Genomic DNA, 27,155 nt, shown 5'->3' with positions numbered 1-27,155 from the left:
GAAGCTGGAATGATCTTGTCCCATCTTTCCACCCGCTTTCCAGGTGTTTGTACTAGCTAGGAGTCTGAGGGACACAAGGCTGAGGTGCACAACCATTTCTCCTTGTCCAGTCCACATGGAGGTGGGAGTGGGAGCTTAGGTTCCAGAGGTGTTTGCACATGTGGGTGATGACAGCACCTTTCAGCTCAGAGGCCAGCAGTTACTCTGTAGGAGATTAGGCCAGATTGTTTTCCTTGGCTCTGGTGTGATGCCTCCAAGGTCTTCTGGGGCATTTTAAGACAGGAGAAGATGAGGTGAAAACTTAGGAGGTGCCAGTTGTTCTCTTCACCCCTGTTGTAACACAAACCTGAACCCGCTTGCCTGACTGCAGTGGATTCTCCTCGGTGTGGTGGAGCAGCTCCCCAGTGCTGAGCAGCCCTTCCCTGTGCCATCCACCTGGCTGAGCTGTGTCCATGCTCCCACAAAATCTCACACCTCCCTTTTCCTGCCTGCAGTGCTCACTGTGCAATGCATTTGTCCTCTGGTTCAGCACAGCCATCCCCAGCTCTGACTCATTCTCTTGCTGTCAGCAGCTGTGGTGCATTCACCTGCTCCTCCATCCTGCCTTCTGATGCCGTTGAGATTGTAGAATTTGGTACCCACAGCTGACATGAAAGTGCAGTTTCTGAATGGACTCCTCCTCATGCTGAACTCAGCATAGTCATTCCATCATCTTCCTGCTGGGGAGGCATGTGGGTGGTTACTTGGATGACTTAGGGTTGTGGCTGCTTTTTTAAGCCTCACTGTCAGGGAAGAGGCCAAGGTCTGTGGCTAAAGGGTAGGTATACTTTAATTTAGATTAAAATTTTAAACATAAGATTTTTTGAGACCGGAGGTAAAATTGTTCCTTCTGCTTATTCAGTCTCTAAGTTGAGTTACAAATTCTGAGTTAGTCTTTGAGCCAGGCTTCTTCAGAGGGAATGGCATGAATCTTTTCTCCCTGTCATGCTGACAATTCAGGGACAATTTTCGGCCTGTTGATGAGTTTCTGAGCCCCTGCACTAATGTAAATTTTTAAAAGTGTCTTTTCTTGGTGGGTTAGGTTGATTCATTGTGGCTTTTGACTGTTGAAAGTATGTTCCTTTCTAACTGTCTCTGACCATTGGATTGGAAAGCTGTGCTGAACAGCCAGCTTTTGCATTGGAATAATTTAAAAGTCACCTGTGGAGACTTCTTCCTCTTTGTAAATGATGTGAAGCCAGAAATTAGCTCACAGGAAGCTGAGCAATGAGGCCTCACGAGCATTGATCTTCCCTAAGCCCTTCTCTAGAAAGCATGTGTCATAATCTCATTTCTCCTATAAAATGCAAAGCCGATATTGGATCACCCTGCTCTCTTAGGCACGGGCTTGGAAAAAAGTCTTCTGGGCTGGTACTGATAAAGCAACCTTTTGTTGTATGTATTCTGTCAGGTCTTGCTGCTGTGGAAACTCTCAGGCTTGGACTGCAGCCAGTGCTTTGGAACAGAGAAGGAAGGTGCCCTTTTCTACCAAGGCAGGGTGTATTTGTGGCAAGGTGCAGCAGGAGGATTCAGCAGCTCAGCTCCCTCTTGCTCATCCCCCACCTTCCTACTGGAGAGCAAAAAGTGGTGATGGACCAGACCAGGGCTGGCCCTTCTTGCAGCCTTTGCAGTGACACTGATAGCAGTGACAAGGACTGGCAGGTCCCTAGGCAGCCTGTGCCCTCCTGCCAGTGTGGTGCATTTCTCCAGTGAGGAAGGGGAAGCCTGGAGAAAAGAGCAGCAGGGGAATTAAATCATATCACCCCTGTTAGGTGCAGTCCTCTGCTGCTCCCCAGCATCTTATCACAGTAGTGCCAGCTTGTCCAGCATCAGGCCAGACAGGAATACAAGCTGGAAGAGGCCATTTGAGCTCCAGCTTGGGTTACCCCTGTCTACAGACAGCTGCATGACAGGTGTTCACAAAATGTTGCAGAATACCTACTCCATATGTTGCTGAATGTGACAGACCTTCCCTGTTAATGGCTGTGTGCTAAGAGTTGGCTTAAAAAAAGGATAAAAACAGAGACAGAGGCTACCACTGTAGCATGCCAGTGTGAGAAAGGGGTATTTATTGTCTGTGTCCTGGGTCTGAATCCCTAACAAGGACTCCCAGTGCCTCATCCCTCCCGGAAAGCTTGCCATGCCTTATGTGTAGGTGACAGCAGAAGGGCCTTTGCAATTCTTACTAATCTGGCCTCTAAGAAGAAAAAGCCTTGTTTAAGCCCAGATCTAAGCACTGATTTTAGTGAGTGGTTTCAGCAGTCCAGCCAGAGTTAAAAGTACATTGCTCAGCCTCTCTTTCTTCAGAAAGAGCTGAAAAGGCTTGGCTTCCGCTCCTTTCTCAGGAAAAGAAGAGGAGAAAATTCTTGGTCTCGCAGGCTGCTGGCAGAAGTGCTGAAGCTTTGTGATCAGTGTGATAGAAGTATGGCACAAGTAGTCTGTCGTGGTTTAACCTCAGCTAGCAGCTCAGCTCCACACAGCCACTCACTCACTTCCCTCCTGGTGGGACGAGGGAGAGATTGGAAGGGTAAAAGTGACAAAACTCGTGGGTTAGGATAAAGGCAGTTTAACAGGTAAAGCAAAAACTGCAGGCACAAGGGAGGTAAAACAGCCCCACCTCCCATGGTCAGGCAAGTGTTCAGCTGTCCCCAGGAAAGCAGGGATCCATCACAGTAGCAGTGACTTGGAAAAGAAGACCATCACTCCAGACATCCCCGCTTCCTTTGTCTTTCCCCAGCTGTGTATGCTACACCTGACACCATATGGCCTGGGATATCCCTGGGGCCAGGAGATATCCCAGCTTCTTGTGCACCCCCAGCTTCTTCACTGGTGGAGCAGTGTCAGAAGCAGAAAAAGCCTTGATTCAGTTAGCCCTTCTCACCAATAACAAAAACATCTCTGTTATCAACATTGTTTTCAGCACGAATCCAAACCACAGCCCCATAAAGTTATAAGGAAGAAAATTAACTCTCCCAGTTAAACCTGCAGAGTCTTCCTTCAGATCTTTAGGAGCCAGAAACACAGGCTATGTCTAAGGACTTGTACTATAAGCTTAATTTTATTTCCCTTTCCCTAGGTTCAGACAAGCTCTATCTTAAGTAGATCAGGCTCTTTCCTTGTGAACACTTAGCAGTTGGTGCATATGTGCCCTGTTGATGAGGAAGAAAGAGGATTGGTGAAGGAAGCTCAGCTCATGGCATAGGGTGGAGCATGTGTGGTAGTGCCTTTTGTCCTCTCCAAGCCCTTGTTCACTGCACTTCCTCCCTGTTGCCATTCTCCTCCTCAGCTGGCATTATTGAGCAGCTTTTCCTAAGACTTCTGTTCCACTTTGGATGCATGTATATAGATTGTGTTCCACTTCCTGGCCTCAATCTGACGAGCCACACTTGTCACGGTGAGAGCAGCCTGTCCAGAAAGGAGTATTTGGTAGTAGTTCAAGTGTTGGACAAGATGCATGAGAAGGCTCAGGATTCAAAACTATGTGCTTAAGTAAGCTAGGAAAATTTGTAGCTTCCTGAATGTCACCAAGGCCAAATGTTTCTGGTTACCTCCTAAGTGTTGTTGCAGGTTCCTGGAGAGTTGTGTTTCTGCCCAGGTCCCAGGCCTCATCTCCATTTACTGCTGACTAGACAAACATGTTTCAAACCTGTGGGGGAGTCAGTTTTTGTGCTGGGAAGTTGATCTCATAGTGCAGTGGGAAACACTTTTTTTTTTTAACTTTCTTAGACTGCATTTTCTTCTCATACCTCATCCAATCCAGCATGAGTAGAAACAACCCTGCTTTTCAGCACAGATGCTTCTGCTTTTCTTTGCTAATGAGTCTAGCTCACCAGGAACCAATTGACCAAATGCTGTAGTTTTCTTGTTTGCTGTACTGGTATTTTCTATTCTTGTGCTTTGCTCCTGAGCGCTCTGGGGCTGTTTAGGGAAAGTCCAGCTTGTGTCATGGTGACGCTGAGGTCTGTATTTATCCCTTGCCTGTGGCCTCTCTCCAGAGTCATCAGTGGCCATCTGCCTTAGCCCTGCTACGGCAGGGCCTGGGGCTGGAGTCAGAGGAGCGGCGGTGCTGGGAACGCGGATGTGCAAGCTGCTGAGGGCAGTCAGTGTTCTTGCTGTGTGATTCATCACAATTTAAAGCATTTGTTCTCCTTTTTATTTAGGGAAGTAGCTTCACCAGTGAGTTGTGAAGCGTTGCCAGTGTTCCTGTACAAGATGGCTTACAGAGAGCAGGGACATCAGCATCGTGGGGTGCTCAGCAATAGTTCTCACAGCCATGGCACTTCAGCTCCCTGCCCTCATCTCTCGTCCTGTGGTGACCTCCAAGGCTCATTTTTCTGTCTCCTTTAAGTTACACTCTCAGAGGAGACATTGCTGTTCTTGTTCTCTGGCACTGTGAACTGGCAGGAACATCTCCTTGGGTCTGATGCTGGTCTGGTAAGACACCTGTGGTATTCAGCTAGGGTTCAGTAATGTTTAAGAGGTCTCTGACTGGGTCTTCAAGAACACAGCACTGTTTTTATGAAGGGATATGTTGCCTGCTGGAGGGTGTTGTTTGGTTTTGAGGACAGGGTTTACCCCACTTAATGGGTTAGGAAGAGCAGAGTGATCTTGGATGTCTTACTGAATTTTGTTTGGAAATGTGTTACTACAAGAAAACACATCTTATTGCCAGGAAGTGTTTAAACAATGAGTTATGCAGATCAGACTTGGAGCAGATACACTGACAAAGAGATGTCTAGACGTAAATATTGTAGAGCAAATCTTGTTCCAGTGCATGAGTCTGTTACTGGGGAGGATAATGAAATATGGAGGGTGGTATGTCTCTGTAGTCACAGATAACTCTGCTCCTAAACCCCACCCCCCACCTTTCCTGAGTCCAGCTCAGTGGAGACTTTGTCTTTTTAAGGAGAGATCATTCTGTTGGAAGAGGGTGCTCAACTGGCCTGGGTGTTTCGCTGCTGCTTGAGCTGCAGTGGTGGTGGTGGAAGATACCAAAGGATCTGCCTAAATGAGCTGGTCTCTCCCAAGCTGTTTCTTAGACTGTGCACTGTGTTTTGCCATTTAATTGGACAGACATTGAATTTTATAAGCCAGCTAAAATAGTTGAAACTCATGCCTTTGTTTAACAGACAAAGGATGAGTAATATTTAGGACTTCAAATAGTTTTCTGCTTTATATTAGTTTGAAACTGCTGGGATTCTTCTGTCTTTGTTTGTGGATAGTGTCTATGTTTAGTAGTAACCCTTTACTTTGAGTTAATTTGATGAAAAACACTAAGCTGGATCTGAGCTCTAAAGTGTCTTTCTCGAGCCCTATGGAAATTGTCCTCTTTACTAATGCCTCCAAAATGCTGCTTGCCACAAAATACTTTTTTCTCACATTCACTTGAACATGGGAAAATTCTGCCTGTTTGACTGTTTCTCTAGAGTGTGTGGATGCGTGTGTAGAGCAGTTGTATCTGGCTTTGGACTCTCTCCCCACCTGATGCCCAGCTCCTTTTCTTGTGTCACAGCCTCAGAATGTTTTGGTTTTATGGCTTTCGCTTCCTCCCAGGCAGCCTGCACACCCACAGTCTGTCATGTTGGGGTTTCTTGAGGGTGCTGGGGTACTTGGCTGTGAGCCCAGGACACTTGGTGGCCACAGCCATTTCCCAGCAGCCCTTGGATGACTGCAGTCCTGAGCATCATGTGCATGTCTCCTGAGTACAACAACTGTCACACAGATAAGTCTTGTATTTCTCTTGTCCTGTGAAGTTTAAACTACAGGAAGTTGTGAAGTTAAGTTTGTCTTCTGTATTGGTTTGGAATAGCTGACAGCTCTGCTTTAGTCATTGGCAAAATAAAAGAAATTGAATCCAAGAAGAACTGCATCAGGAAGGGGAGACTTTAGTCTGTGAAAGATTTGTCTGGAATCTGTGAAATGCTGACCTCTTGCAGATGGTGGTACCTCGCTTGTTCTTGGATATTAACTGGGTTAAACCCAACTAAAACATGTGAGTGCCTGCTGCTGAAATTTCTTCTTGTTGATAAAGCAAATAAGGGGGGAGAGAAATCCCCAGCATGTTTTTGTTTGTGATTCAGCTTAGACTCTGAGTGAGTTTGAGAGACAGAGTTTGAGGGATGCCTTGAACAGACTTTGACATGAGTTACTACAGAGAGGGGCTATCTGTGTTTTGGGGTTTTCCCCTCCTATTTCCTGGCCCCTGCCTTAAAAGCCAGCTAACTATTCACATTATTCCCCTTGCATTGAGCGTGGTGGTGTGGTCATGTAACCACAAAAGGAAATGTTTTCCATGGGATCAGTGAGATGATTCAACTCAAATGTACGTACACTCATACTATCCCAAAAACCCAGTGCGAGGGAGCAAGCAGGAATGAGCAAATAGGGAGAGAGAAGCATTGTCCTGCTGTGGGGAATTTGGGTTAGATTGGGTTAAACATGTTATGAAGTATCACCTCCCCTTTTGAATCTCTTGAGCTTCATCTCTGACATGGCCGAATTGGAGCAGGGGCCATGAGCTCCTGTTCATCCAGAATTCCCCCGGCCTGGCAGTGTTGTGTAACTGCAGAGACATCCCGTGGCCAGATGAGGAACAGCCTGAGCTGTGTCCCGTGTTCAGGCCTTCAGGATCCCTCAGTTCTTAAATTACTGCCCTTGGCTGACACTGTGCAAAAAGACTGGAAATTTGGTGCATTCGGAAACTGTCGTCGCCACTTGGTTCTTGTACCAACATTTGGATAACTCATCGTTGGGAGGAAATCCTGTGACATTTTCCCCAGCAGCCTCAGGGACAGCTGTGATCTAAGCTGGAAAAAGGGCAAGTCATCTGAGAGAATTTGGGCAGCTTTACTTTTCCATCATCCTGTGGCTGTACCGGGCACTCTGCAAACACTAAAAGACCATCTGCTTCTCTAAAGCACTTGTAATCTCATTTGGATTTAGTGGTATATCTTGCTTACCTCTAGAGATCAGGGCCTTGTTGTGCATGTAGGTGCTGTGAAAGCATTAGAAAATTGTCCTGAAAGGCTGAGAGTAATAAAGGAGAGAATCTGAGCAGAATCCATTCAGTTCCAGCACGCAGAGTGACAGAATTACTGTCTTACTCTGCATCTTTAATGTCAGTCCCTGAAGAGAAGTGAGCACTAAAGGAGGAAACAGTGTGACAGTAGCAGGTGAACAGGAATTATTTAGATGTTAAAAATGCAGAGACATGAGGAGGGGATTTAAGATTTTGGAAGTGTTTGTACCGCCTGTGTCAGTCACCAATACTGATAGGCAGGTGTGGGCTGTCTGCTCCATTGCCTTACTAATAAAATGAACAGGGAAGGAAATAATATTTTATAATGATGGGAGGCTTAAAGTAGCTATATTTACTCCTTTCCCTGTCTTCTGTCAATCCTATTGGAGGAGCTCTGGACCGGACTGCCTCTGAATTAGTGTGTGTTTACCTGTGGGATTAAAGAGGTGGTGAGGAGTGTGCTGGAACAAGCAGGATGTAAACAGAAAACAGAAGAGGATATGGATATAAATAAGTACCATAAACTTCTCCAAGCAAACGAGGAGTGAGTGTAAGTGGTCCTTTGCTAACAGGAATCTCTTGCTTTTCCAGATCACTGCAAGGAAGCAAATTGCCGGGATTTCCCCCCTGTGGCTGCCTGACCACTGCTGAGCTACCCCTCCCAGCCCATGTGGCTCTCCCCATGCTCCAAGAGTGCAACGGGTGCCCAACGCAATGTGTGTTTGTCAAACCATGGAAGTGGGCAAGTATGGCAAGAATGCCACTCGCTCTGGAGACCGGGGGGTCCTGCTGGAGCCTTTCATTCACCAGGTGGGCGGGCACAGCAGCATGATGCGCTACGACGACCACACTGTCTGCAAGCCCCTCATCACCCGGGAGCAGCGCTTCTATGAGTCCCTGCCCCCAGAAATGAAGGAGTTCACACCTGAGTACAAAGGTGAGGCCTCTTGGCATTCCAGAATGCAGTTACTCCCTTTAAGAACCTGCCCTTCCATTTTCCTGCCGCTGCTGCTGTCTTGCTGTCTTTTGGGGTCATATTGCTTTTTTTTAAACTGCCTTTTGCCGGCTTGCAATTTGATAGCAGCACTTGGAAGGGAGGAAGTTTGGGTTTTTTTGGTAGGCACACTGAGTTGAATGTGCTCCTCTTTCTAGACAGAGAATATGCAGTGTGACAGTGGTAGTCCAAAGTGTAGGATTATGGATGTGTAACTGAAGCAGTTTTATTACCAAGTTATTGTCAATTACAGCCTTGACCTTGAGCTAATGAAGCCAGATCATAGAATGAGCATTTGCACGTTCCAGTTCCATAATTTATTGCTTCCTCATCCCATCTCTTTTATGGACCCATAGCAGCAAGCTGCTGAAGCAGGAAGTATGGCTTTCCCAGTGCTGAGGTGCGACCTTGTCCCCAGCTGCTTTGAAGGAGTGGAATTTTCCAGTGCCTGTGTCATTGTAGGAGGTTGGCAGCTCAGCTGTATCTTTGAGAGGCTCGATAGGCTTCCAACCTTGTGTGTTTGTGTTCAGCATGGTTATGTGGTCAGGTAGGCTTCTGGGGGGCTCAGTGTTCCTGTTCCCTCTGCTGCTGTGTCTCCATGTGGCACTGGGGTTTTACAGACAGCTGGGACCACCATCTGTTCAGGGTCTTGCTTTTGCATCTGGCTGCAGCCTCCCTGTCTCAAAGCAGTGTCAGCTTCCCTCCCGGTGTCTGCACACAGGTTGTCATGGGTGAGGGGAGCAGTCTGCAACAGATGGGTCCTGTCTTAGCTCTCCGGCCATTCTGGGGGCACACGGTGCTCTGGTGTCCCATCAGAAATCCCACTGAAGCCTGTGTAATTCCTAGAGTCCATATGGTGTTTTTCTTGGGGAGGTGTGTTTAAAACCGATGAAGCTGACAGTCCAGATGTCAGATGTCTTCCTGAGGTCAGGTACTTCCTGGTACCCCTAATGGCATGGGAAGTGCACGTCCCTCCCAGTGTGAGATTTCAGCCTGTGCAGTTTCCTCATAGTCCTAGAAATCTTACTGATCTGGGGGAGAGGAACACTGGGTATGATATTTTCTGTCTGAGCACTTGGATGTTACTGTAAGACTTCACAGAGGTATCTTGAGCACATCCAGGCAGCACTTGAGTAGCATTTATGTAGTGACGTTCTGGAGTCGTGTTTCAGCCCCTTGAACCTTGTTAACATTGTTTTGTGCAGATAAGGAGAAAAGAAGGATGGGAACAGGATGGCCTGCATCAGCTGGGCAGGGCAAGGTTTCCTCATGTTTGTGAGAAATCATTTGATTCAGTGCATCTGTCATTTGAAACTCCTGGCAGCTAGTCAATACTAGTGACAAGATAATGAAACATTTTGTCATTGCACATCAGGAGATGGGCTGATGGCCTCATTTTCAGGGCTGGGGCAGTAGTCCCAGAAATGAAGATGTCAGCCCTAACTGGAAGTGTCAGCGGTCCTGCTCTGTGGCTGGCCGGGTACATTCTGAGTCTGTACTGAGGAAGATCTGTAACTTCCCTTGGACTGTGGTGCTTTCCAGGAGCCTTCAGAAGGCAAAAGTGGACAGGACACATGGTCCTGCTTGCCTGCACTTGGCAGAGGTAGTTATGCTTCCAGGATCCCCTGTTTTTATTGCTAGGAAGGCCTGGTCCCTTGCAGATCCCTTTTTTGTGAGACTGGCTGACTTGTGATAAGAGTGGCAGTTACCACCTGAGCCTTAGGGCTCTGTACTTCTTTGCTCTGATGCTGGAAAGCTCCTTTAGCAGAGACAGCAGAGTCCTGCTTGGCCAGTGATATTCCTGTCAACAGCAGGAACGCTTCTGCAGGACGTCAGTATTTATCCAAACAAACCAGATATTATTTTACATGCTTTGCTCCCCTCAGCATCTTGGCAGACTGTATTGACTCTCTCCAGTTTGACATTTACTGCAAGACTGAAGGAAGGAAATAAATCACACCCTCAGCCTACCAGCTGCACTTTTGTCCTTATTTCCTGCGGTGGCAGAGCTTCCCCCTCTTTCATTGCTCTGGGCTTGCTTTGCTCCTCTGCGTTTTCCTCTCTCCTGCAGAACATTTGGTTGATAATGGTTGTGCATTCCCTCCTCCGGGAGAACTGATGTGTCGCTTCTTCCTGGCAGGTGTGGTGTCTGTCTGTTTTGAGGGAGACAGTGATGGCTACATTAACCTGGTGGCCTATCCCTATGTGGAGAACGAGGCTCTGGAGCAGGATGATCTGCCAGAGAGGGACCAGCCACGGCGCAAGCACTCGCGCCGGAGCCTTCACAGGTCAAGCAGCGGCACCGAGCACAAGGAGGAGAAGCCTGGCCTGGCCAGTGACAGCACCGAAAGGTAAAACTTGGAGGGCCCAGTGACAACACGAATATCGGGAGGTCTCCCTTCCTTACTCCTTTGGTTGAGGATGTTCTGCAATTCCTTAAGGTGGCCAGGCTGTTGTGCACTTGCTAGCCCAGCAGATTTTGGCACTGCAGACTGTGTCAGGAGTTTTGCTGGGTTCAAGACCAGTTCATCCATATGAAATGCTTCTGGTGCAGGGTAAGTGTTGGCAGTGTATCAGATGTGGAAGCAAAGCATACAGAGCAGATTTGAACACTCTTCAGTCCACCTGGTTATTAACCCAGGGGTTTCTTCCCAGGGTGTTTTGAATATGGGTCCTCTACCACCTCAACCCAGCCAGAGCTTCCAAGGAGCAAGTGTTCTTGTTTGCTCTATTAGCAGAGATATTAAATAGACCAGATCCTGGAGCGTGGGTCCACAGCCCAGGGTATTGGTGAGGATTTGCTGTTAGAAGATTTGCATTGTGTGCAGCAGGAGAAGGAACAGGAGATGGTTGCGTGCCAGGGGAGGATGTGACAGTTGTAAGTGTGTGAAGAACTGACGGATTCTAACAGGCAGGTTTGTTCTGTCTTTCCACCAGCAGCATCCAGGAAACGAAGAGTCCCAGGGTGGACTTGCACATCCACTCAGATGTTCCATTTCAGATGTTGGATGGGAACAGCGGCCTGAGCTCTGAGAAGATCAGCTATAACCCCTGGAGCCTGCGCTGCCACAAGCAGCAGCTGAGCCGCATGCGGTCGGAGTCCAAGGACCGGAAGCTGTACAGTATCCTTTGGGAAGTGCAGCTGGGTGTGTCAGGCTGCTGCTGCCCTGCCCTTACCCATTTGTGCCTGAGGCAGCCAGGCCTGCATTTCCCTTGGCATTTCTGTCCTCAACCACAGTTGAGTTACATGTTCCTTTTAGCTGTTCCTTCCTGCTTCCCAAACTGTGGCACTAATGAATCATAGAATGGTTTGGATTGGAAGGGGCCCTAAAGATGTCAGTCCACCTTCAGGCAGTCTGACTGACTGCTTCATATGGTTGAATATGGGTTTGTTTTCTGTGCCTTCACAAAATGACTCCTCCTGCTTTTGCTGAACTTGCCAGCTTGTGGGGTTATTTTGTTTCGCCTGGATTCTGTTTTCCTCACATAGAAACAAGCTTACTTTTAATAGCTGTATTCATCATTTTAACTGCCTGGGCTTTCTTCTCCAGTTCTCAAGTGTGAGCTTGGAGACTCCAGATTTTATTTTTAAATAGCTTGCATCACTTGCAGAGAAGTCATTCTCGGCTGCCCTCTCCTTTTTAAGCACACTTCCTTATTTTTATGAAGTTCCTCTTTCTAAACCAACACAGTTCTGCTCTTGCATGTGTAATCCAGCTGTGCTCTGGTTGCCATTTCAGGTTTTACATGTTGATCTGTGCCCTGTGGGACTCCTTAGGGCAAACTTTCAGGGTGTTTTTTCCCCGTTTTGGAACAAGTTGCTGTACAGAGTGCCTGGGGTGTGTTCTCAGTGCTGTGCACCAGTGCAGGGGCTTGCCCATTGTGTGCTGGTGACAGAGGATTCCTGTTACTGTTGCATTTCCTGGCTTTGTCACCTCCCCAGTTCCCCCCTGTGTGTTGGGCAGTGCTGCTGTTCTGGACAAGCCAACCCTGCCATTACTTGACCCTTGAGTTTTCAGTCTCTGGGCTTTGTATTGTTTATCCATATGGTCAGATGGCTAATTTGATTAGACTTTAAGCTCTCTCTTAATGGATCAGCAATTCCTACTGGCATACTATGTCCTTCCTGACACCAGTGTTTTCCTTTTCAGTTTCCCCTCTAAATTTCCAGTACAACTGCGTGTGACCTTCCTGCTGTTGGCTGTTCCACTTTCTAGGCTGTTTCCTTCTCCCAGCTGTGAAAGTCTGGGTTCACTGTTTGGGTTTTGTCCTTTTCTTCAGCTCACCGAGCTGTTTGTCTTGTCTGTTCTTTGGTTCCTGTTTGTTGTCCAGCCCTATCTCCTGCTGGCCCAGGTCCCTGTCTGTGGTGGCCCTTGGGTGTCTGTGGTGGGTGAGCTCTCCTTGACACATATCTCAGAGTTCCTGTTGCTGGAGAACGTGGTGCATCACTTCAAGCTTCCCTGTGTGCTTGATCTGAAGATGGGGACCAGACAGCACGGAGATGATGCCTCTGAGGAGAAGGCTGCTCGGCAGATGAAGAAGTGTGAACAGAGCACTTCTGCCACCTTGGGTGTGCGCGTGTGTGGGATGCAGGTAAGGATCGCCCAGGCTGCAGATGCTGTACCTTCCTTTTCACAGCTGCATTAAGCCTCCCAGTTAGTCTTACCTGGTGAGCACTGAATTTGAACCTCCCTCTGCAGGTAGGTACAGCAGCATTCATGCTATTTTTGTCTTCATTTCTAAGCCTAAAACAAATGAACCTGCTTTCCCTGAGATGAGCTCCTTTGTTCACAGACAGTTAGGGGATTTTCTAATAAAATGATTTTTGTGGCTTAGTGTTCAGCCAGAATCACAATGCTTGGGGATGGAAGTGTCTGACATTTCCTTCTGTACTGCACTGATTGTTAAAAAGTTGCTCTGCTGTGCCTGGGCCTGTGCACAAGGGTTTGCTGTTGTGCAATGATCGCTTCTTTCCCCGCCTGCCTAAGGAACCAGATCTTGTAAACCCAAATCTCTGCCCACAGACTCTGAAGCAATGAGGGCTCGTCATTAATCACTTGCCACATAATGGCAATAGGTGTCAGCAGCTCCTGCTGCCAGAGCATTGTCTGAGTTGCTGTAAGACTTGGCTTTTTAACTCTTGGGGTCAGTTGCGTCATGCCTTTTTGGGGCACTGGGACTCGTGAGCCCCTTTTGGGTGTCCTGGAAGAGGACTAGTGCTCAGACATCCTGAGTATGCCCCTGGGTAGCACCCATGAGCTGCTCTGGGATGCAGGGAATGGGCAGAGCTGTGTCCTGCTCCCGCTCAGTCATAATGGGGATAGGATGAGTTCCCTCTGCCCTGTCAGTGCAGGACAGCTCAGGGCTCTCTGCGTGGCCTTAGCCCATCGCTCCCACTTGATGTGCATTTCCTTCGGTGTTCCAGGTCTATCAGCTGGACACGGGGCATTACTTATGCAGGAATAAATACTATGGGCGCGGCCTTTCCATCGAAGGCTTCCGCAACGCCCTCTACCAGTATCTGCACAACGGCATTGAGCTGCGCAAGGACCTCTTTGAGCCTGTCCTCGCCAAACTGCGCAGCCTGAAGGCGGTTTTGGAGAGACAGGCCTCCTACCGCTTCTACTCCAGCTCCCTTCTCATCATCTACGACGGGAAGGACAGCCGCGCGGGGCCCTTGCTGGAGCGCCGGCCGGAGGCGCGCCTGAAGCGCGGGGAGGGCTCGGTCCCGGAGAGCCTCCAGGACGGCGGCGGCTCGGAGCCCGGCTCCTCGGCCCAGCCCAAGGTGGACGTGCGCATGATTGACTTTGCGCACAGCACCTTCAAGGGCTTCCGCGACGACCCCACTGTGCACGACGGACCCGACATGGGCTACGTGTTCGGGCTGGAAAGCCTCATCAATATCATGGAACAGATGCGTGAGGAAAACCAGTAGCTCTGGGCTGTGGCCTCTTATTCTTGTCCTGGTGGCAGGAGCAGACAAGATCACCCACTACCACAGGAAAAACACAGACAAATTTGGTTTTAAACAACTGTATCGCTCTGTTGTTTTTTAAATGTACTTGGATAGAAGAGCTGAGGTGAGGCAGGATGGAAGAACTCCTCGTGCTGACCGGATGGTTCTGACCGCACTTGCTCTGCCTTCTGGAGGAGGCTCTGCAGATGCCTGCTGGCTGTCAGGTGTCCTGGTTCTTCGCTCATCATATGTGTGTTCTGGAGGGAGGACCTGGACATAGGGAAGAGAAAGCAGGAGAGCCCAGGGCTCTTGACGAGGCTGGAGCTCTGGTGTGAGGAGCCTTCTGTCTCAGGAGCTTCCCCTTTGAATTTTTCCTGAGTTGTTTGGAAAGGGCACTTGCCTGACAGTTGGCAGCATCTGTGAGGCCACCGGTGAGAAGTCAGGTGCTGGTCCCTGTGTTTGGTGTCGCTGGCTCTGCCCTGGGTTTTGCCAGTGGGGCTTTGCTTTTGATGCTGCCTTTTTCTGCTGTTTGGGCACTGTGAGTATCTACCCCAAACACAGAAATGAAATGACCAAATGCAATCCCTGGCAGAGCTGTGGCCCGGAGAGAATGCCACACACGTGGAGCTGTGCTTGAGCCTGGTGTCTGCTCACTCCCTGATGGCATGACATGGCATGGGCAGGCACAGGGCTCTGCAGGAGTGACTCTGCCCTGGACCACTGACTTGAAAGCGCTCAGCTCGTGGGCTAGCAATAGTATCTGTAGCAGTTAACATGACCCCAGCTGTGCAGTGGGGCATTTCGGACCATTTCAACCCTTCCCCTCCTCTAAAGTACAGAGTATGTCCCTCCAGCACAAAGCTGCCCTCTTCCCCCGGGGACCCTCTGCCCCCAGGCCCTGCTCTTCGAATGGGTCTGGAGGTGGTGGAAGGGGAGGCTGAGGCTTAGGGCTGATCCCCATCTCCTCCATGAGGGTCTCTAGAGGCCAGGTGAGGGGGTGACCTCGCTGAGCAGTGAGAGCCACTGTCTTGACTGTTCAGTACCACTGCCTGACTGTTGAGCTTTGCTTCACGGAGTCAGTGTCTCCCAAAATAAACGTCCCCAGCCTCCTTTGATGAGGAATTAACGTTTGATACTGTGGCCTGGTGGTACCGGACCGAACCCTGCTCCACCTCAGCTCCTGTTTCTGTGCTGGGGCCCTGGCTGCTCCCTCCTACTCTCACTGACTTGTTCCATGGCATTACCATTACCCTGTGTACCTGCAAGGCCAGGGTTGGGGTTTTTTTTACTTCAGGGATGCTTGTTTGGGGAATACTCGCATGTCGCATGTGTGCCGACTCCATGTGCGCAGAGGCCGCTCGGAAAGCACGGCTGCCACATCTCAGGCACAGGTCTGTGGCACTGGTGTGTGAGGGGACAGGAGAGCTGCCCCATTTCTCTGCCTGTCTCCCAGCTCCTCAAAGCCTGCCCAAGCCACTGCTCCCCTTCCATCCTCTGGAGAAGGACCTTTATCCATGGCACGCTGCCCTGCACTGGGTTACTTCATTGCTCCTGTGGGTCCAGGACTCGCAGGATTTTCAGGGAGCAGGTTTGCAGGAGGCAGCGAGGCTGGGTGCGTGCAGGGGTGTAGGTACCCACAACACCCGCATTATTCCCTGGCCCTGCCCTAGCGTGGCCCATTGCCGCCCACCTCTGCATGTCCTTGTCCCCGCGGGCTGTGCCTGGGTGGGTCAGGCCCCACCGCCGGGAGAGCCCCTTGCTGTCCCCCCGCGCTCATTCCTGCCTTTCCCCGCCTCACTGGGCCGTGACGGACGGGCCACGCTGCCGGTGCTCAGGGGGAGCCGCCTCTCTCCCTTCGGACCACCGCGGTGGAACTCCACAGCTTGTACATAGCCTTGGCCCCCTTTGTTTTTACATGAATAACCACCCTGTTTGTGCTTCACAGAGAACCAAAAACCATTAAAGGATCTGTTTTTGTCCGCGGCGTGCCGTGCCTGCCTCTCCCGCCGTCTGAACCTTGGGGATGGGTTTAGGGGGTTTGGATGAACGTCCCCGCCCGGTGCGGCTGTGGTCGCTGCTCTCCTCTCATCGGGGTCGCCCTGTGGCTGCTGCGTCCCGAGGGCGCCCCGGCCCCGGCCCCGGGCAGGGTGCGGTGGCTGCAGCAACGACCCGGCCCTGCGGCCATGGGCCCCGGGCGGGCCTTAAGACCCGGTTGGGCGGGGGAGTGTGCCGGGGGCGGGCGGTAGGAGCCGGGCGGGAAGGCGGTGTGCCGGGGGCGGGCGGTAGGAGCCGGGCGGGAAGGCGGTGTGCCGGGGGCGGGCGGTAGGAGCCGGCGGGGGCGGGGCCCGGCGGGCGGGGCGGTGCTGCGCGGCCGTGACGCGCCCGGCGCGCCCGGCGCTGACGTGTCGGTGCGGACGCTGGCGTGGGACGCGGGACGCGGGGGATGCGGGCGCTGATCCTGGTTGGCGGCTTCGGGACGCGGCTGCGGCCGCTGACCCTGAGCCGGCCGAAGCCGCTGGTGGAGTTCTGCAACAAGGCGGTGCTGCTCCACCAGCTTGAAGCTCTCCGGCAGGTGGGGGCGCGGGACGCGGGGGGCGCGGGGACCGCCCCGCCGCCGTCTGACCCGCGCTCCCGCAGGCGGGCGTCAGCCATGTGGTGCTGGCGGTGAGCTACATGTCGGACGCGCTGGAGGCCGCTATGCGGGAGCAGGAACAACGGGTAAGAGCCCTTCCGTCTCCTCCCTCCTCCCCCCCTTACCCGGCCTGTCCCGCCGCTCACCCTGTGCCCGCAGCTCGGCATCCGCATCTCCATGTCCCACGAGAAGGAGCCGCTGGGCACAGGTAGGATTCGGGCGGGAGCTTGGGGCTGGAGGGCGGGCGGAGGCGGGATGGAGGAAGTCCAGGGACAGCAGGGTGGGTGCTAGGGAGGGATACTGGGATGGATACGGCACGGCTAGAGACGCTGGGAGCGGGGCATGGTGGCCATGAGGGTAGGTATGGATGGGTAGGGCTGGGGGACACCATGGGCAACAGCATGACTATGGATGGAGAGAGCCGGCAGGAGCAGGGGAATCAGGAGGGGTATGCCCGGATGGACATGGGCAGGACCAGGGACAGCGAGCCGGGTGAGGATCCAGAAGGACTGGGGACTTGGGAGAGATGCTGGGACGGGCAGAGGTGGGGCCAGCAGGACCCGGGCTCACCACGTCCCTGCGGCCTCACTCACGGCCGCGCAGCGGGGCCGCTGGCGCTGGCACGGGACCTGCTGGCCGAGGACGGGGAGCCCTTCTTTGTCCTCAACAGCGACGTGATCTGCGAGTTCCCCTTCGCGGCGCTGGCCCGTTTCCACCGGCAGCACGGAGGCGAGGGCTCACTGGTGGTGACCCGCGTGGAGGAGCCGGCCAAATACGGTGTGGTGGTGTGCGAGGCCGACACCGGCCGCATCTGCCGCTTCGTGGAGAAGCCGCGCGTCTTTGTGTCCAACAAGATCAACGCCGGCCTCTACATATTTAACCCTGGCATCTTGCAACGCATCCAGGTACGAGCCGGGGTGCCAGGCTGGGGCCAGGCTGAGGGGCTGTGCCCCCTGCTCAGCCCTGTGCCCTGTCCTTGCAGCTGCGCCCCACCTCCATCGAGAAGGAGATCTTCCCAGCCATGGCACAGGATGGGCAGCTCTACGCCATGGAGCTACAGGGTAAGGCCCTGTGCACAGTGCAGGCAGCATCAGGGGTCTTGCCTGCACTGCCACCCTCACGCTGGGGGCTGTCACCATGGCTTTGTCCCCACAGGCTTCTGGATGGACATTGGGCAGCCAAAGGATTTCCTTACGGGCATGTGCATGTACCTGCAAGCGCTGCGGGCTCAGCACCCCGAGAAGCTGCACTCGGGGCCCGGTGTCGTAGGGAATGTGCTGGTGGTAAGTGCCAGCCCCCAGCACACCAGCCTGGGGCACATCATGAGCTCTCTGCCTTGTCCCACCACTGTCCTCGCTGCCATCCTCAAGCTGTGCCCTCCTCTTCCCTGGCTGGCAAAGTGGCATGGGCTATGCCAAGAGCTGTCTGCCCTCCCAACCCTGGCATGGGCCCTCTTCCTTCCAGGACCCCAGTGCCAAGATTGGGGCAAACTGTGTCATCGGCCCCAACGTGACGATCGGGGCTGGCGTGGTGGTGGAGGACGGAGTGCGCATCAAACGCTGCACTGTGCTGGAAGGGGCCCGCATCCGCTCCCATTCCTGGCTGGAGTCCTGCATCGTGGGCTGGAGCTGCTCCGTGGGGCAGTGGGTGAGGACACGGGTGCCCCCGCAGGGGACTGGGACTCAGCTCTTGCCCTCACACCTCCTTGGGCTGCGGCTGCAGGGATGTGGTCCCTGCAGGCAGGAGCCCAAGCCCAGGGATGTGACAGGGCCTCTCTGGGGCAGGTGCGCATGGAGAACGTGACTGTGCTGGGCGAGGATGTCATCGTCAACGACGAGCTCTACCTCAACGGGGCCAACGTGCTGCCACACAAATCCATCGCCGAGTCTGTGCCAGAGCCACGCATCATCATGTAGCAGCCCCCAGCAGGCCCTGCACTTCCAGCTCTCCTTGGATTAAATATTTATATTTCCATTTACTGTTAAGCATCACCTGAGTGCAGCACCAACACCGGGGGCCTTCCCTTTCCCATCTTTGAGGGCACCACATAAGGAAGAATAATTTAATGCTGCTTTTCATGAAGTCAGCCCCCAGCCAGGGGCAAATTAACAGCCCAAATGCTCAGCCCAGCCCCCCTGCCCTGGCCCCAGGCTGTCGTTTGTTCCCAGCACTGCTGCAGAGCCGAGGCCTTGGGCTCCGCTCCCTGAGAACGGCCCCTGGGGCAGAGAGGCTGCTGGGCACCTGCCTTTCCCACCCTGCAGCCCTCCCGCCTCACGCTGCTGCCCCGTGCTGGGTCCTGACCCTCTGGGTGAGGGTCCCACAGCCCTGAGCAGGGCAAGCATTTGGGGAGAAGGCAGTGTGAGGCGGGGGGGCTGCCCCGCTCCGCTGGGGGAGCCCATGGTGTGGGGCTGGGCTCTACGAGCTGGCTGGCTTGGTGAAGTCGTCCACCCCTGTGATGGTGGCCTTACAGAAGAAGCAGTCCTTGTTGTTCATCAGGTGCTGGTTGATGCAGGCTCTGGGACAGAGGAGGAAAGAGCATCAGCCCCCACCCACACAGCACGGGGCAGGACCAGGGGCTAGCAGTCATCCTGGTGGAGGGCAGACATGGGAGCTACTCACTTGCATGACTTGTGGGAGCAGGGCCTGAAGATGGCCGAGATGGGGTGTGCGTAGCAGATGGGGCACAGGTCTTCCTCGCTGGTGGGCTGTGGGGGTTACCAGGAGTTAGCAGTGCCATCCAAAGTCCCGTGTCCCAGGCCTGCTGTCAAGGACTGGGACAGGGCCACGGCAGGGGGAGGACTCACCAGTGTGGTTGCAGCTGCCTGCTTGGACTCCTCACTCAGATGGTTCAGCATCTTTTCCACCTTTGTCAGCTCCTCAGTACTGATGTACTCTGTGTCTGTGGAACAAACTGCGTGTGTGTGGGGTGAATGGGACCCTGAGGCTGCTGAGTGATGCAGGGGGTGCAGCTGCCCTTGGGGACCAGCAGGACAGGGAGCATTGGACACTGAGAAGGGCAGAACTACTGGCTGGCACTGGATACATCCCCATCCAAAGTGCTGCCCCTGGGGTGGTAGAGGAGGCCATAGACAAGACTAAAAGGGCTGGGATGTTGCAGGGGACACAGACACCAGCAGCCCCATTCCTCCCTCCCCAGCTGTGGGTGGTGAGCAGAGCCCAGCTCCCAGTGCAGTGCCAACACTTACAGGTGTGCAGGGAGAAGTGGCGCTTGTCCGTGGCCGGGGCAGCTGCAGCCAGGGCCGAGGGCTCGGCGTGGCCCAGCAGGTACTGGATGGAGCGCAGCTGGAAGCAGGGATCTGCCAGCAGCACTGCGGTGGCACGCTCGGTCCTGCCAAGGAACACGGGCCTCAGACAACCCACCCTGTGCTCCCACATCAGCATCCCCCGCTGGTGTCCCCTCAGTCCAGGGGAACATGCTCAAATGCAGCCAAAGAGCAGCAGCCATCCTCCCCCTCCTCTGCCACCCCGACTCAGAGGCTCAGGGATCGATGTGGTGCTTCAGCACTTGCTGAGGCTGCAGCCCTCGGGCCAGTGACCGAGCCTGGGGTTGCTGCAGGGCAGCTGAAGCATCCAGCGCTGCCCTTGGTCACAGCATCTGAGGGGAGATGCTCTGCAGAGCCTCACGCCAGGGACTGGGGCCCTCCTGCACCAACAGAACAGCTCAGGGTAAGTGGGTCCCCCCAAAAAGGCAGGAGGGAGGAGTTGTGGCCCTCCCTGATTTCAGTGGGCACAGCCAGGACGGATGAAGGTCGCCTTAATGAGTGTCTCCCTCGGGCACCAGTGCCTGGTAACAGTCCCTGGCAAGAGGCAGAGCTGGCTCCAGGGGCAAGCAGAGCCACCCAGCAGCAGGAGGGGCAAGGGAGCAGCCAGTCAGCACAGGCTGAGCCAGGGCACAGGGGGTTAACAGCCCCTTGACTCGCAGCAGCCGCAGCCGCCAAATTAGCTTTTTGCTGCCCTAATGGAAAACAATTCCCCAGCTCTCCTCTTCCCACTAAACCGCCTGAGCTCTGGATAATGACATTCCTGCGTGTCCTTCACCCTATGGCCACTCCTTCCCCGTCAGCAGCCCGTGACACCCCCTCTGCCGTGGGGACCCCACCGGGCTCAGCCCCCCTGCTCACCCCAGGGCCGGGGGTGCTGGGGAGTCCCCAGCCTGTGGGGTGATGAGGATTAGGGAGCAAGAAGGACCGCGGCTGGAAGAGAAAAACAGCACCGGGGGGTGACCGCCATCCCCACTCCCTGCACTGTGTGCAGGATGTGACACGAGGTGCTCCCAGAGGTGACGGGTTTATTCCAGCATTCTGCCAGAGGCTGGGCAGCGGCGGAGCAGCCGCTTTATGGATTACAGCCGGTCGCGGCTCCCCGGCGGCTGCACACCTGTACGGCCGAAGTGGTCCTCAGCCCCCCTGGGGACGAGCGACCACGCAGGGTCGGTGCTGGCTGCGCATCGCTCTGCCCACCCGCAGGGAGAGCCAAGGCCAGGGAAGGGGACAGGGACCGGGCCAGGGCCACCGCCGCGGCCACCACTCCCCGCGCCGGGGCCAATGAGATCCCGCCCGGCCCCCTCGCCGCGCACCGCCCGCTCGTAAATAGGGGCAGGAGCGGGACCGCGCTCCCGGAGCGCGCCCGGCTCCCGGAGATGCCGCCCAGGACGGATGCTCCCCGGAGGTCGCAGCGTGCGGATGTGCCCCGGCGGCGCTGAGTCCTGAGAAACTTCGCACTCCAGGGATGAGCAGCTCCAAGAGGCAGCGAGGCGCCCGCCCAGCCCGACACACAGCCCCGGAGAGCCCGAGCGCCTCAGCCCCCCGATGGTGATCGCCGGCTCCCCGGCGGCCCTCGGCAGTCCCCGGCCCCCGGCAGTGCAGGTACGAGGTAGCCTCGGGTGAGCCGCGGCAGAGCCGGGCAGGGCGATGCCGCCCTTTAGGTCTTTTCAAGCCCCACGGCTGGAATCGGGATCCTCTTTCGCGGAGTGCAAAAGGGCGTCTGTGGATGCTTGGTAGAGCCAAGCGAGCGCTGGGGGAGAGACGAAAGACGGCGGCAGATTTTTTCTCGCGTCTCATCGAGCCTGGCTGTGCCGCCGGGCTGTACAGAGGCTCCTGCCCGCCACAATGTCCTCGCCGGCGACCGCGGACTCGGTCTGGCCGCGGGTGGCAAAGCTGTTTCTGCTGCTGCTCCAGCTGTGCGCCCCCCGAGCCTCCCCGCAGCCCCACCGCTGCCCCGACGCCTGCATCTGCACCTCCGACCTGCTGAGCTGCAGCCGGCAGATGCTGCAGCGGGTGCCCCAGGCACTGCCGCCCACCACCAGCACGCTGGACCTCAGCCACAATGCCCTCACCTGGCTCCACGACCACTGGCTGGCTGCCCTCCCACACCTCGAGGCCCTTCACATCAGCCACAACCAGATTCGGGACCTTTCTCTGCGGGCTTTCCACAATGCCTCCTTCCTGCGGCACCTGGACATGTCCTCCAACCACCTGCAAGCTGTGGAGAGGCACTACTTCGAGGCACTGGTGAGCCTGGAGGAGCTGCTGCTCTATGACAACCACATCAAGCGGGTGGATGAAAATGCCTTTGCCAAGCTGAGTGATCTGCGGAAAGTCTACCTGAGCTGGAACAACCTGACCACCTTCCCCTTCCATGCTGTGCAGGGGCTGGGAATTCACAAGCTCCGCACACTGGACCTCTCCTCCAACAGCCTGAGCAGCATCCCTGTGGAGGTGCTGGCAGCTCTGCCCGAAAACGTTGGCAATGGCTTGTACCTCCACAACAACCCCGTCAGGTGCAGCTGCGCGCTCTACCTGATGCTTCAGCGCTGGAATCAGCGAGGTTTCAGCTCCGTGAAAGATTTCTCTGAGGAACACACCTGCAAGGTGTCTGACAACGTGCCCCGCTCCCTGATCAAGTTCCTCAAACACAGAGACATGTTTGAGAACTGCTCGGCGAGCACCGAAGACGCGCACCTCTCGCACTTGGAGGTGGTGGTGGGCCAGCCCGTCCTGCTCACCTGTAACACCAGTAACAGCAGCCTGCCACAGAGTGCCACCACCTCCATGTGGATCACCCCTCACCACGAGCCCCTCAAACACCCGGGGAACAGCAATCGCTCCCTGGAGGTCTATCCCAATGGCAGCCTGAGGATCACCGCAGCCAAGCCCTGGCTCTCGGGGGTCTACGTAGGCTTGGCCATGAACAGCCCCTACAACTTCAGCAGGATGTGCGAGTTCAACGTGACTGTCCTCTACCCCAAGGCAGCTGGGGAGACCTTCAGCACTGGCCTCACGACCCTGCTGGGCTGTATCGTGAGCCTGGTGCTGGTGATCATCTACTTGTACCTCACGCCGTGCCGCTGCCTGGGCTGCTGCAAGAAGCCGGCCCCGCTGAGCCCCCCGCAGGAGTGCAGCGCCCAGTCCTCCATCCTCAGCACCACTCCCCCTGCCACTGACGGGCCAAACCGCAAGGCCAGCGCCAACAAACACGTCGTCTTCCTCGAGCCTATCAGGGAGACACAGAACGGCAAGATCCGCCTGGCCCTCGGCGAGGACTTCGCCGACCCCAAGCACCCCAAGATCCTGCAGCTCAAGTCGGACTCAGAGTCCATCAGCTCTGTCTTTTCTGATACCCCCATTGTGTCTTAGTGGGACAGAGCTGGGAGCAGAGCCGAGGCCTCCCGAGAGCTGGTCTCCTCCATCGCTGCTAGATCAGGATTATTGGGCATCCTGAGTTCCTGGCTTGACCACGACCCACGGGAGCAACTGACATCACCCACAAATGCTTCAGCCACGGGCTCCTGGTGGATTTTGGGCCATGGGCACATTGGTGCCCAGCAAGAGCGCCTTGCATAATCTGCTGGCAACGGCCTTGTTAGCACAAGGGTAACGCTGATGAACCCAGCATGCTGGAGAAATACCCCTTCATCTGGGCACCTGCCCTCCCTAATGTGACACCAGGTCTGGGGGTCTGTCATGTCCCCAGGCATGAGATGCCCTACCTGACACCACTGCCACAGACCCCCCAGGCCAAGGAATAGCTGTGATAAGTGGGACACTGTCCTGTCTCACGCCAGGGTCCTCAGGAATGGTGATGCCACTGTCCTCTCCCAGCACATGCCGGTCGCCATCAGCATGTCATGGCTGGGAGCAGGGGACTGTGACCCTGTCACAAACAGGTACACACCCCCACACCCCTCCCCAGACGTGGCCACGCAGGAGAGATGGAGCTCAGCACCTGACCAGCCATGCAGCCAAGCAAACCTTACAAGCTTTTGCTTCCCGAGAAGCTGTAAATCGTCAAGGCAGGATGAGGTGACGAAATACAGCGCCCCAGCCCGCACTGCTCAGAGCTCGCCGTGCCACCAAGGACACCGAGGTCTCCGATGCACCACGCGCTCCTCCGCTGCTTCTCCTTGAGGCGGACACGCTGCTCAAGCACAGCTATTTAGGCGGTAACCCAATCAGCCTATCGATAAATGTGAGTAATCCTCTCCTCTCCTGGGTCGTAATTCTCTAGTTCCATTGGAATAAAAATGCCTATTTTTTTAAGCTCACGCTGGGCTGAGTGTCTCCTTGCCCTTGCAGCAGTGTGCAGCTCACGGGTACAGTGGTGGGAGGCTGAGGGAGCCCTGAATTCCTGCAGGCCTGGCACACAGAACCAGGCAACCTGCACTGGACTGGCAGCCTATGTTCCCATCAAATGGCCTTCAGGTGGCCTTGGCAAGGGGGTTAAATGTGCTGGTGGTGTGCTGCTGGTGAGAGAGAAGCAGTCAGTGGTTTGTCCTTGGGAGGGCACGTCCCCTAAATGATGCCTGGGAGCTGGGGAAGGAGCAGCACCGACTGACACGAGGGCACGTCCAGCCCCGAAAGGAACAAGCAGGCTTTAGACGCAGGGGAAAGATACCACTAGGGATGAGCACTGCCTTTGGGACTGCCTTTGGCAAAGCCCTAGTGCTCCCTGCAGATGGAGCCCCCCACTCATTTCCCGTGCGCTGCCTTCCCTGGCACCCACCCTTCCCTCTTCCTGAAACAGGGAGTGGTTCTGCCCCCCCAAAATGCCTGTCTGATCCCACAGAGGGATAAGAGTATCCTATTCATCTTCCAGTCATCAGTGTTCCATCCACAGCTGGAGCAGGAGCATGTGGCCATCACATGCACACAGGGGAGGCCAGGACTCTTCAGAGACCTGCAGCCCCCTCCCACGGCTGAGCTCTGGCCCCAAGAGCTGCTGGCAGCCCCGTGACTGGCAGGAGGGGAAGAACCCTGTGGCATTGAGACCATACTAGCACACATCCTTTCAACTTCTCTGGCTAGGAAACAGCTTTTTTCCTAGCAAAAACTCAACTCTGTGCCCAAATAAATTGCCAATACTGCCCCCCCCCCATCCAAGGAGGTGTGAGTGCCTGGGAGAGCAGCTCTCCTGCGGCAGCCTGGCCTCCCAGCGCCGCTCCTGCAGTGACTTTGTGCAGCTCCGTGCCCCGCGGCAGGCGGAGGTGACGGATGCACAGTGACAGCCCCCGCTGGCCGTGCCCTCGCTGGCCCTGTCACCTCGTGTTAGTGCAGTGTCCTGACGGGCCAGGACGCCGTGCCAGCCACACGGGGGCTGCCGGGGCTGCCGAGGTGTGTCAGTGTCGGACACAGAGGGGAGCGGCACCTTGAGGGTGGAGCTGAGCTGCTGCCATCACCCCTGGCTTTGCACTCAGGCAGGGATCCCATGGGCAGGAAGGTTTGACTTTAACCTGGGAATGTCTGGGAAAGAGAAGAGAGCCAGCTGACTGCAGCCTGGGCCCAGCCAGACAAGGGCACTGACCCGAGTGTGGCCTGCACCTGCTGAGACAGTGCCAAGCCCGTGCCAGAGCATGTGCCACATCTAAGCACATCTTCCTCCAGAAGGAAAGATGAAGTGCTGCTCTGGGCCCCAGCACCCAGAGTGGGTGTTACCTACCCATTATCACCATTCTCGTCTGTCTCCCCAAAAATCTTTCCCTTCCCCACTGCTAACACCAGCTTCCCAGGCATTAGTGCTCCTGCAAACCTGCATCCTCAGCTGAAGACAATGACTGAAGATTCGGGAAAGCTCAGGGAGTGTAAGAAAAGCTCCCAGGGACCCTTCCAGGGACACATCAGCCTGAAAAAGCCCAGGAGAGCTCTCCTAGGCTGGCTGCAATTCTCCCATCCTTGCAGGAAAGCTGAGGCTTGTTCCCCAGGGCCTTGCTCTGAGATTTGTATCCATGCTGCCCTCAAGGGATCCCTCTGCCTCTACCCAGGAAAGTCCTGTTGCTGTTTTTCACACATTCCTGATGCTCAGAAGGATCCCACACCACCACACTGCTGATCCAATGAGCACTGGGAGGGGGTTTGAACTGTTGAAGCAGTTCATTAAGCAGCCTGAAAGGCAGAACATCTCAGCAAGAAAAAACAGCCAGGAGCAAAGCCTCTCTGTCAGCAGGAGCTGGAAAACCTAATGGATCTTCCCCAAGGAATACACTGTCCTCTCCTGGCAGCCATCTCCACCATTACACCCCTGGCTCCCTGACAAACCTTCCTCCTGCTCCTTGACTCTGCAGGGCAAAGTAAGGGGTCAGCACACAGCTCCCTGCCCCTGGCACACAGGGACCTGTGCCAGTGTGTGTGGGGATAAGGACCAGCTCTGGGATAAGGACCAGCTCTGGGATAAGGACCAGCTCTGGGATAAGGACCAGCTCTGGGATAAGGATTAGCTCTGGGGACCAGTGTCCAACACTGACTCCTGTCTCTGGCACTTCACACCTCAACCAGGACAACGGGGGTGCACTGACTGCCAGTCCCATCCTGTACTCCTGTCACCAAGGATGGACACAGCAGGGCCTGGATCCTTTCTTTATGATGCTCACAGTTTTCCAGAGAGCTCAAATCAGCAAAGCCTGGTGCTGGCCAGCACAAGGCCTGCTCCTGCCTCCCAGCACGTGCCTGACAGCCCCAAGGGGCTGGGACAGCCCTGGCAGTCCCATCACTCAGGATGCAGCACTTGGAGCTAGCAGCTTGTAAAAACACTGACCACACCTTTTTTAACCATGAAACCTAGGCCAGAGCTAATAATTCTTCTGTGCTCTGGCTCACGCTCACCCCAATGTTACACACTGCAAATCTGCAGTACCACCCATTTTTTGAGTTTTTTCTGAGTTTTTTAGTTTTACCTTTTAGGGCAAAGTACCAAGGACTCCTTTAGACTGTATGGTCCATGAAATGTCTACTCCTGCCCCTCCTTCCACCACAGCTTGCTCACCAACACTGTCGAGGGAGCATTAGAGTTTAAGGGATCCCAAATTAATTACAAAGTCTTAAAGGAACTAAGCAGAAAACTGGGTCCAGCCAAGCCCCCAGGGTCCAGCAGCACTTGAGCACACAGGTGGGTGGCCAGGCTGATTAGGAATCTGCAGGCTGGGATCTTCTGAGCTTTCCAGTGGAGGTGATCCCAAAACAATTTAGCAACTGAGCAGTCTATTAGCCTTCCTCTTCTACCCAGT

The 27,155-nt window shown here is 54.6% G+C and overlaps 4 protein-coding genes across 9 annotated transcripts in view; 3 read left to right on the top strand and 1 right to left on the bottom strand.

Annotated features, from left to right (window-relative positions):
- IP6K1 (inositol hexakisphosphate kinase 1) overlaps positions 1-15,986 on the top strand; it is a 36,943-nt gene extending 20,957 nt beyond the window's left edge. For 2 of the 4 annotated variants that reach the window (XM_059856196.1, XM_059856198.1), the window contains 5 exons: positions 7,649-7,994; positions 10,192-10,402; positions 10,989-11,173; positions 12,469-12,644; positions 13,477-15,986. In XM_059856196.1, the coding sequence (XP_059712179.1) occupies positions 7,772-7,994; positions 10,192-10,402; positions 10,989-11,173; positions 12,469-12,644; positions 13,477-13,986 (1,305 nt within the window). In that variant the 5' untranslated portion in view covers positions 7,649-7,771 and the 3' untranslated portion in view covers positions 13,987-15,986. Of the gene's footprint in view, positions 1-4,199; positions 4,474-7,648; positions 7,995-10,191; positions 10,403-10,988; positions 11,174-12,468; positions 12,645-13,476 lie in introns of all 4 variants that reach the window. The other 2 variants (XM_059856197.1, XM_059856200.1) reach the window with 2 other exon arrangements.
- Positions 15,987-16,387: 401 nt separating this feature from the next.
- On the top strand, positions 16,388-18,613 carry GMPPB (GDP-mannose pyrophosphorylase B). Its single transcript, XM_059856195.1, has 8 exons — positions 16,388-16,579; positions 16,645-16,725; positions 16,799-16,847; positions 17,243-17,544; positions 17,622-17,700; positions 17,795-17,922; positions 18,104-18,286; positions 18,424-18,613. Exons 1-8 carry the CDS (start codon positions 16,451-16,453, stop codon positions 18,553-18,555), a joined length of 1,083 nt encoding a protein of 360 aa, XP_059712178.1. The 5' UTR covers positions 16,388-16,450; the 3' UTR covers positions 18,556-18,613.
- A 74-nt stretch (positions 18,614-18,687) lies between these two features.
- Positions 18,688-27,155, bottom strand: part of RNF123 (ring finger protein 123) — a 47,877-nt gene continuing 39,409 nt past the window's right edge. For 2 of the 3 annotated variants that reach the window (XM_059856191.1, XM_059856192.1), the window contains exons 36-39: positions 19,846-19,988; positions 19,444-19,550; positions 19,259-19,344; positions 18,688-19,154 (exon numbers count right to left, since the gene is read on the bottom strand). In XM_059856191.1, the coding sequence (XP_059712174.1) occupies positions 19,055-19,154; positions 19,259-19,344; positions 19,444-19,550; positions 19,846-19,988 (436 nt within the window). In that variant the 3' untranslated portion in view covers positions 18,688-19,054. The remainder of the gene's footprint in view (positions 19,155-19,258; positions 19,345-19,443; positions 19,551-19,845; positions 19,989-27,155) is intronic. The other variant, XM_059856193.1, reaches the window with a different exon arrangement.
- On the top strand, positions 19,986-24,203 carry AMIGO3 (adhesion molecule with Ig like domain 3). The gene has a single exon (XM_059856194.1). It carries the CDS (start codon positions 21,769-21,771, stop codon positions 23,293-23,295), a length of 1,527 nt encoding a protein of 508 aa, XP_059712177.1. The 5' UTR covers positions 19,986-21,768; the 3' UTR covers positions 23,296-24,203.

Source organism: Haemorhous mexicanus, chromosome 11, assembly GCF_027477595.1.
Source record: "Haemorhous mexicanus isolate bHaeMex1 chromosome 11, bHaeMex1.pri, whole genome shotgun sequence".
Taxonomy (NCBI): domain Eukaryota; kingdom Metazoa; phylum Chordata; class Aves; order Passeriformes; family Fringillidae; genus Haemorhous; species Haemorhous mexicanus.
Note: the sequence above shows the minus strand (reverse complement) of the source record. Positions and strands in the feature narration are given on the sequence as shown.

Bases quoted from the DNA above. Each gene is read 5' to 3' on its own strand.
- GMPPB (XM_059856195.1), top strand. From the start codon at position 16,451: ATGCGGGCGCTGATCCTGGTTGGCGGCTTCGGGACGCGGCTGCGGCCG. The intron at 16,848-17,242 runs GTAGGATTCGGG...ACGGCCGCGCAG, and splicing joins GAAGGAGCCGCTGGGCACAG to CGGGGCCGCTGGCGCTGGCA. The intron at 18,287-18,423 runs GTGAGGACACGG...TCTCTGGGGCAG, and splicing joins GCTGCTCCGTGGGGCAGTGG to GTGCGCATGGAGAACGTGAC.
- AMIGO3 (XM_059856194.1), top strand. From the start codon at position 21,769: ATGTCCTCGCCGGCGACCGCGGACTCGGTCTGGCCGCGGGTGGCAAAG.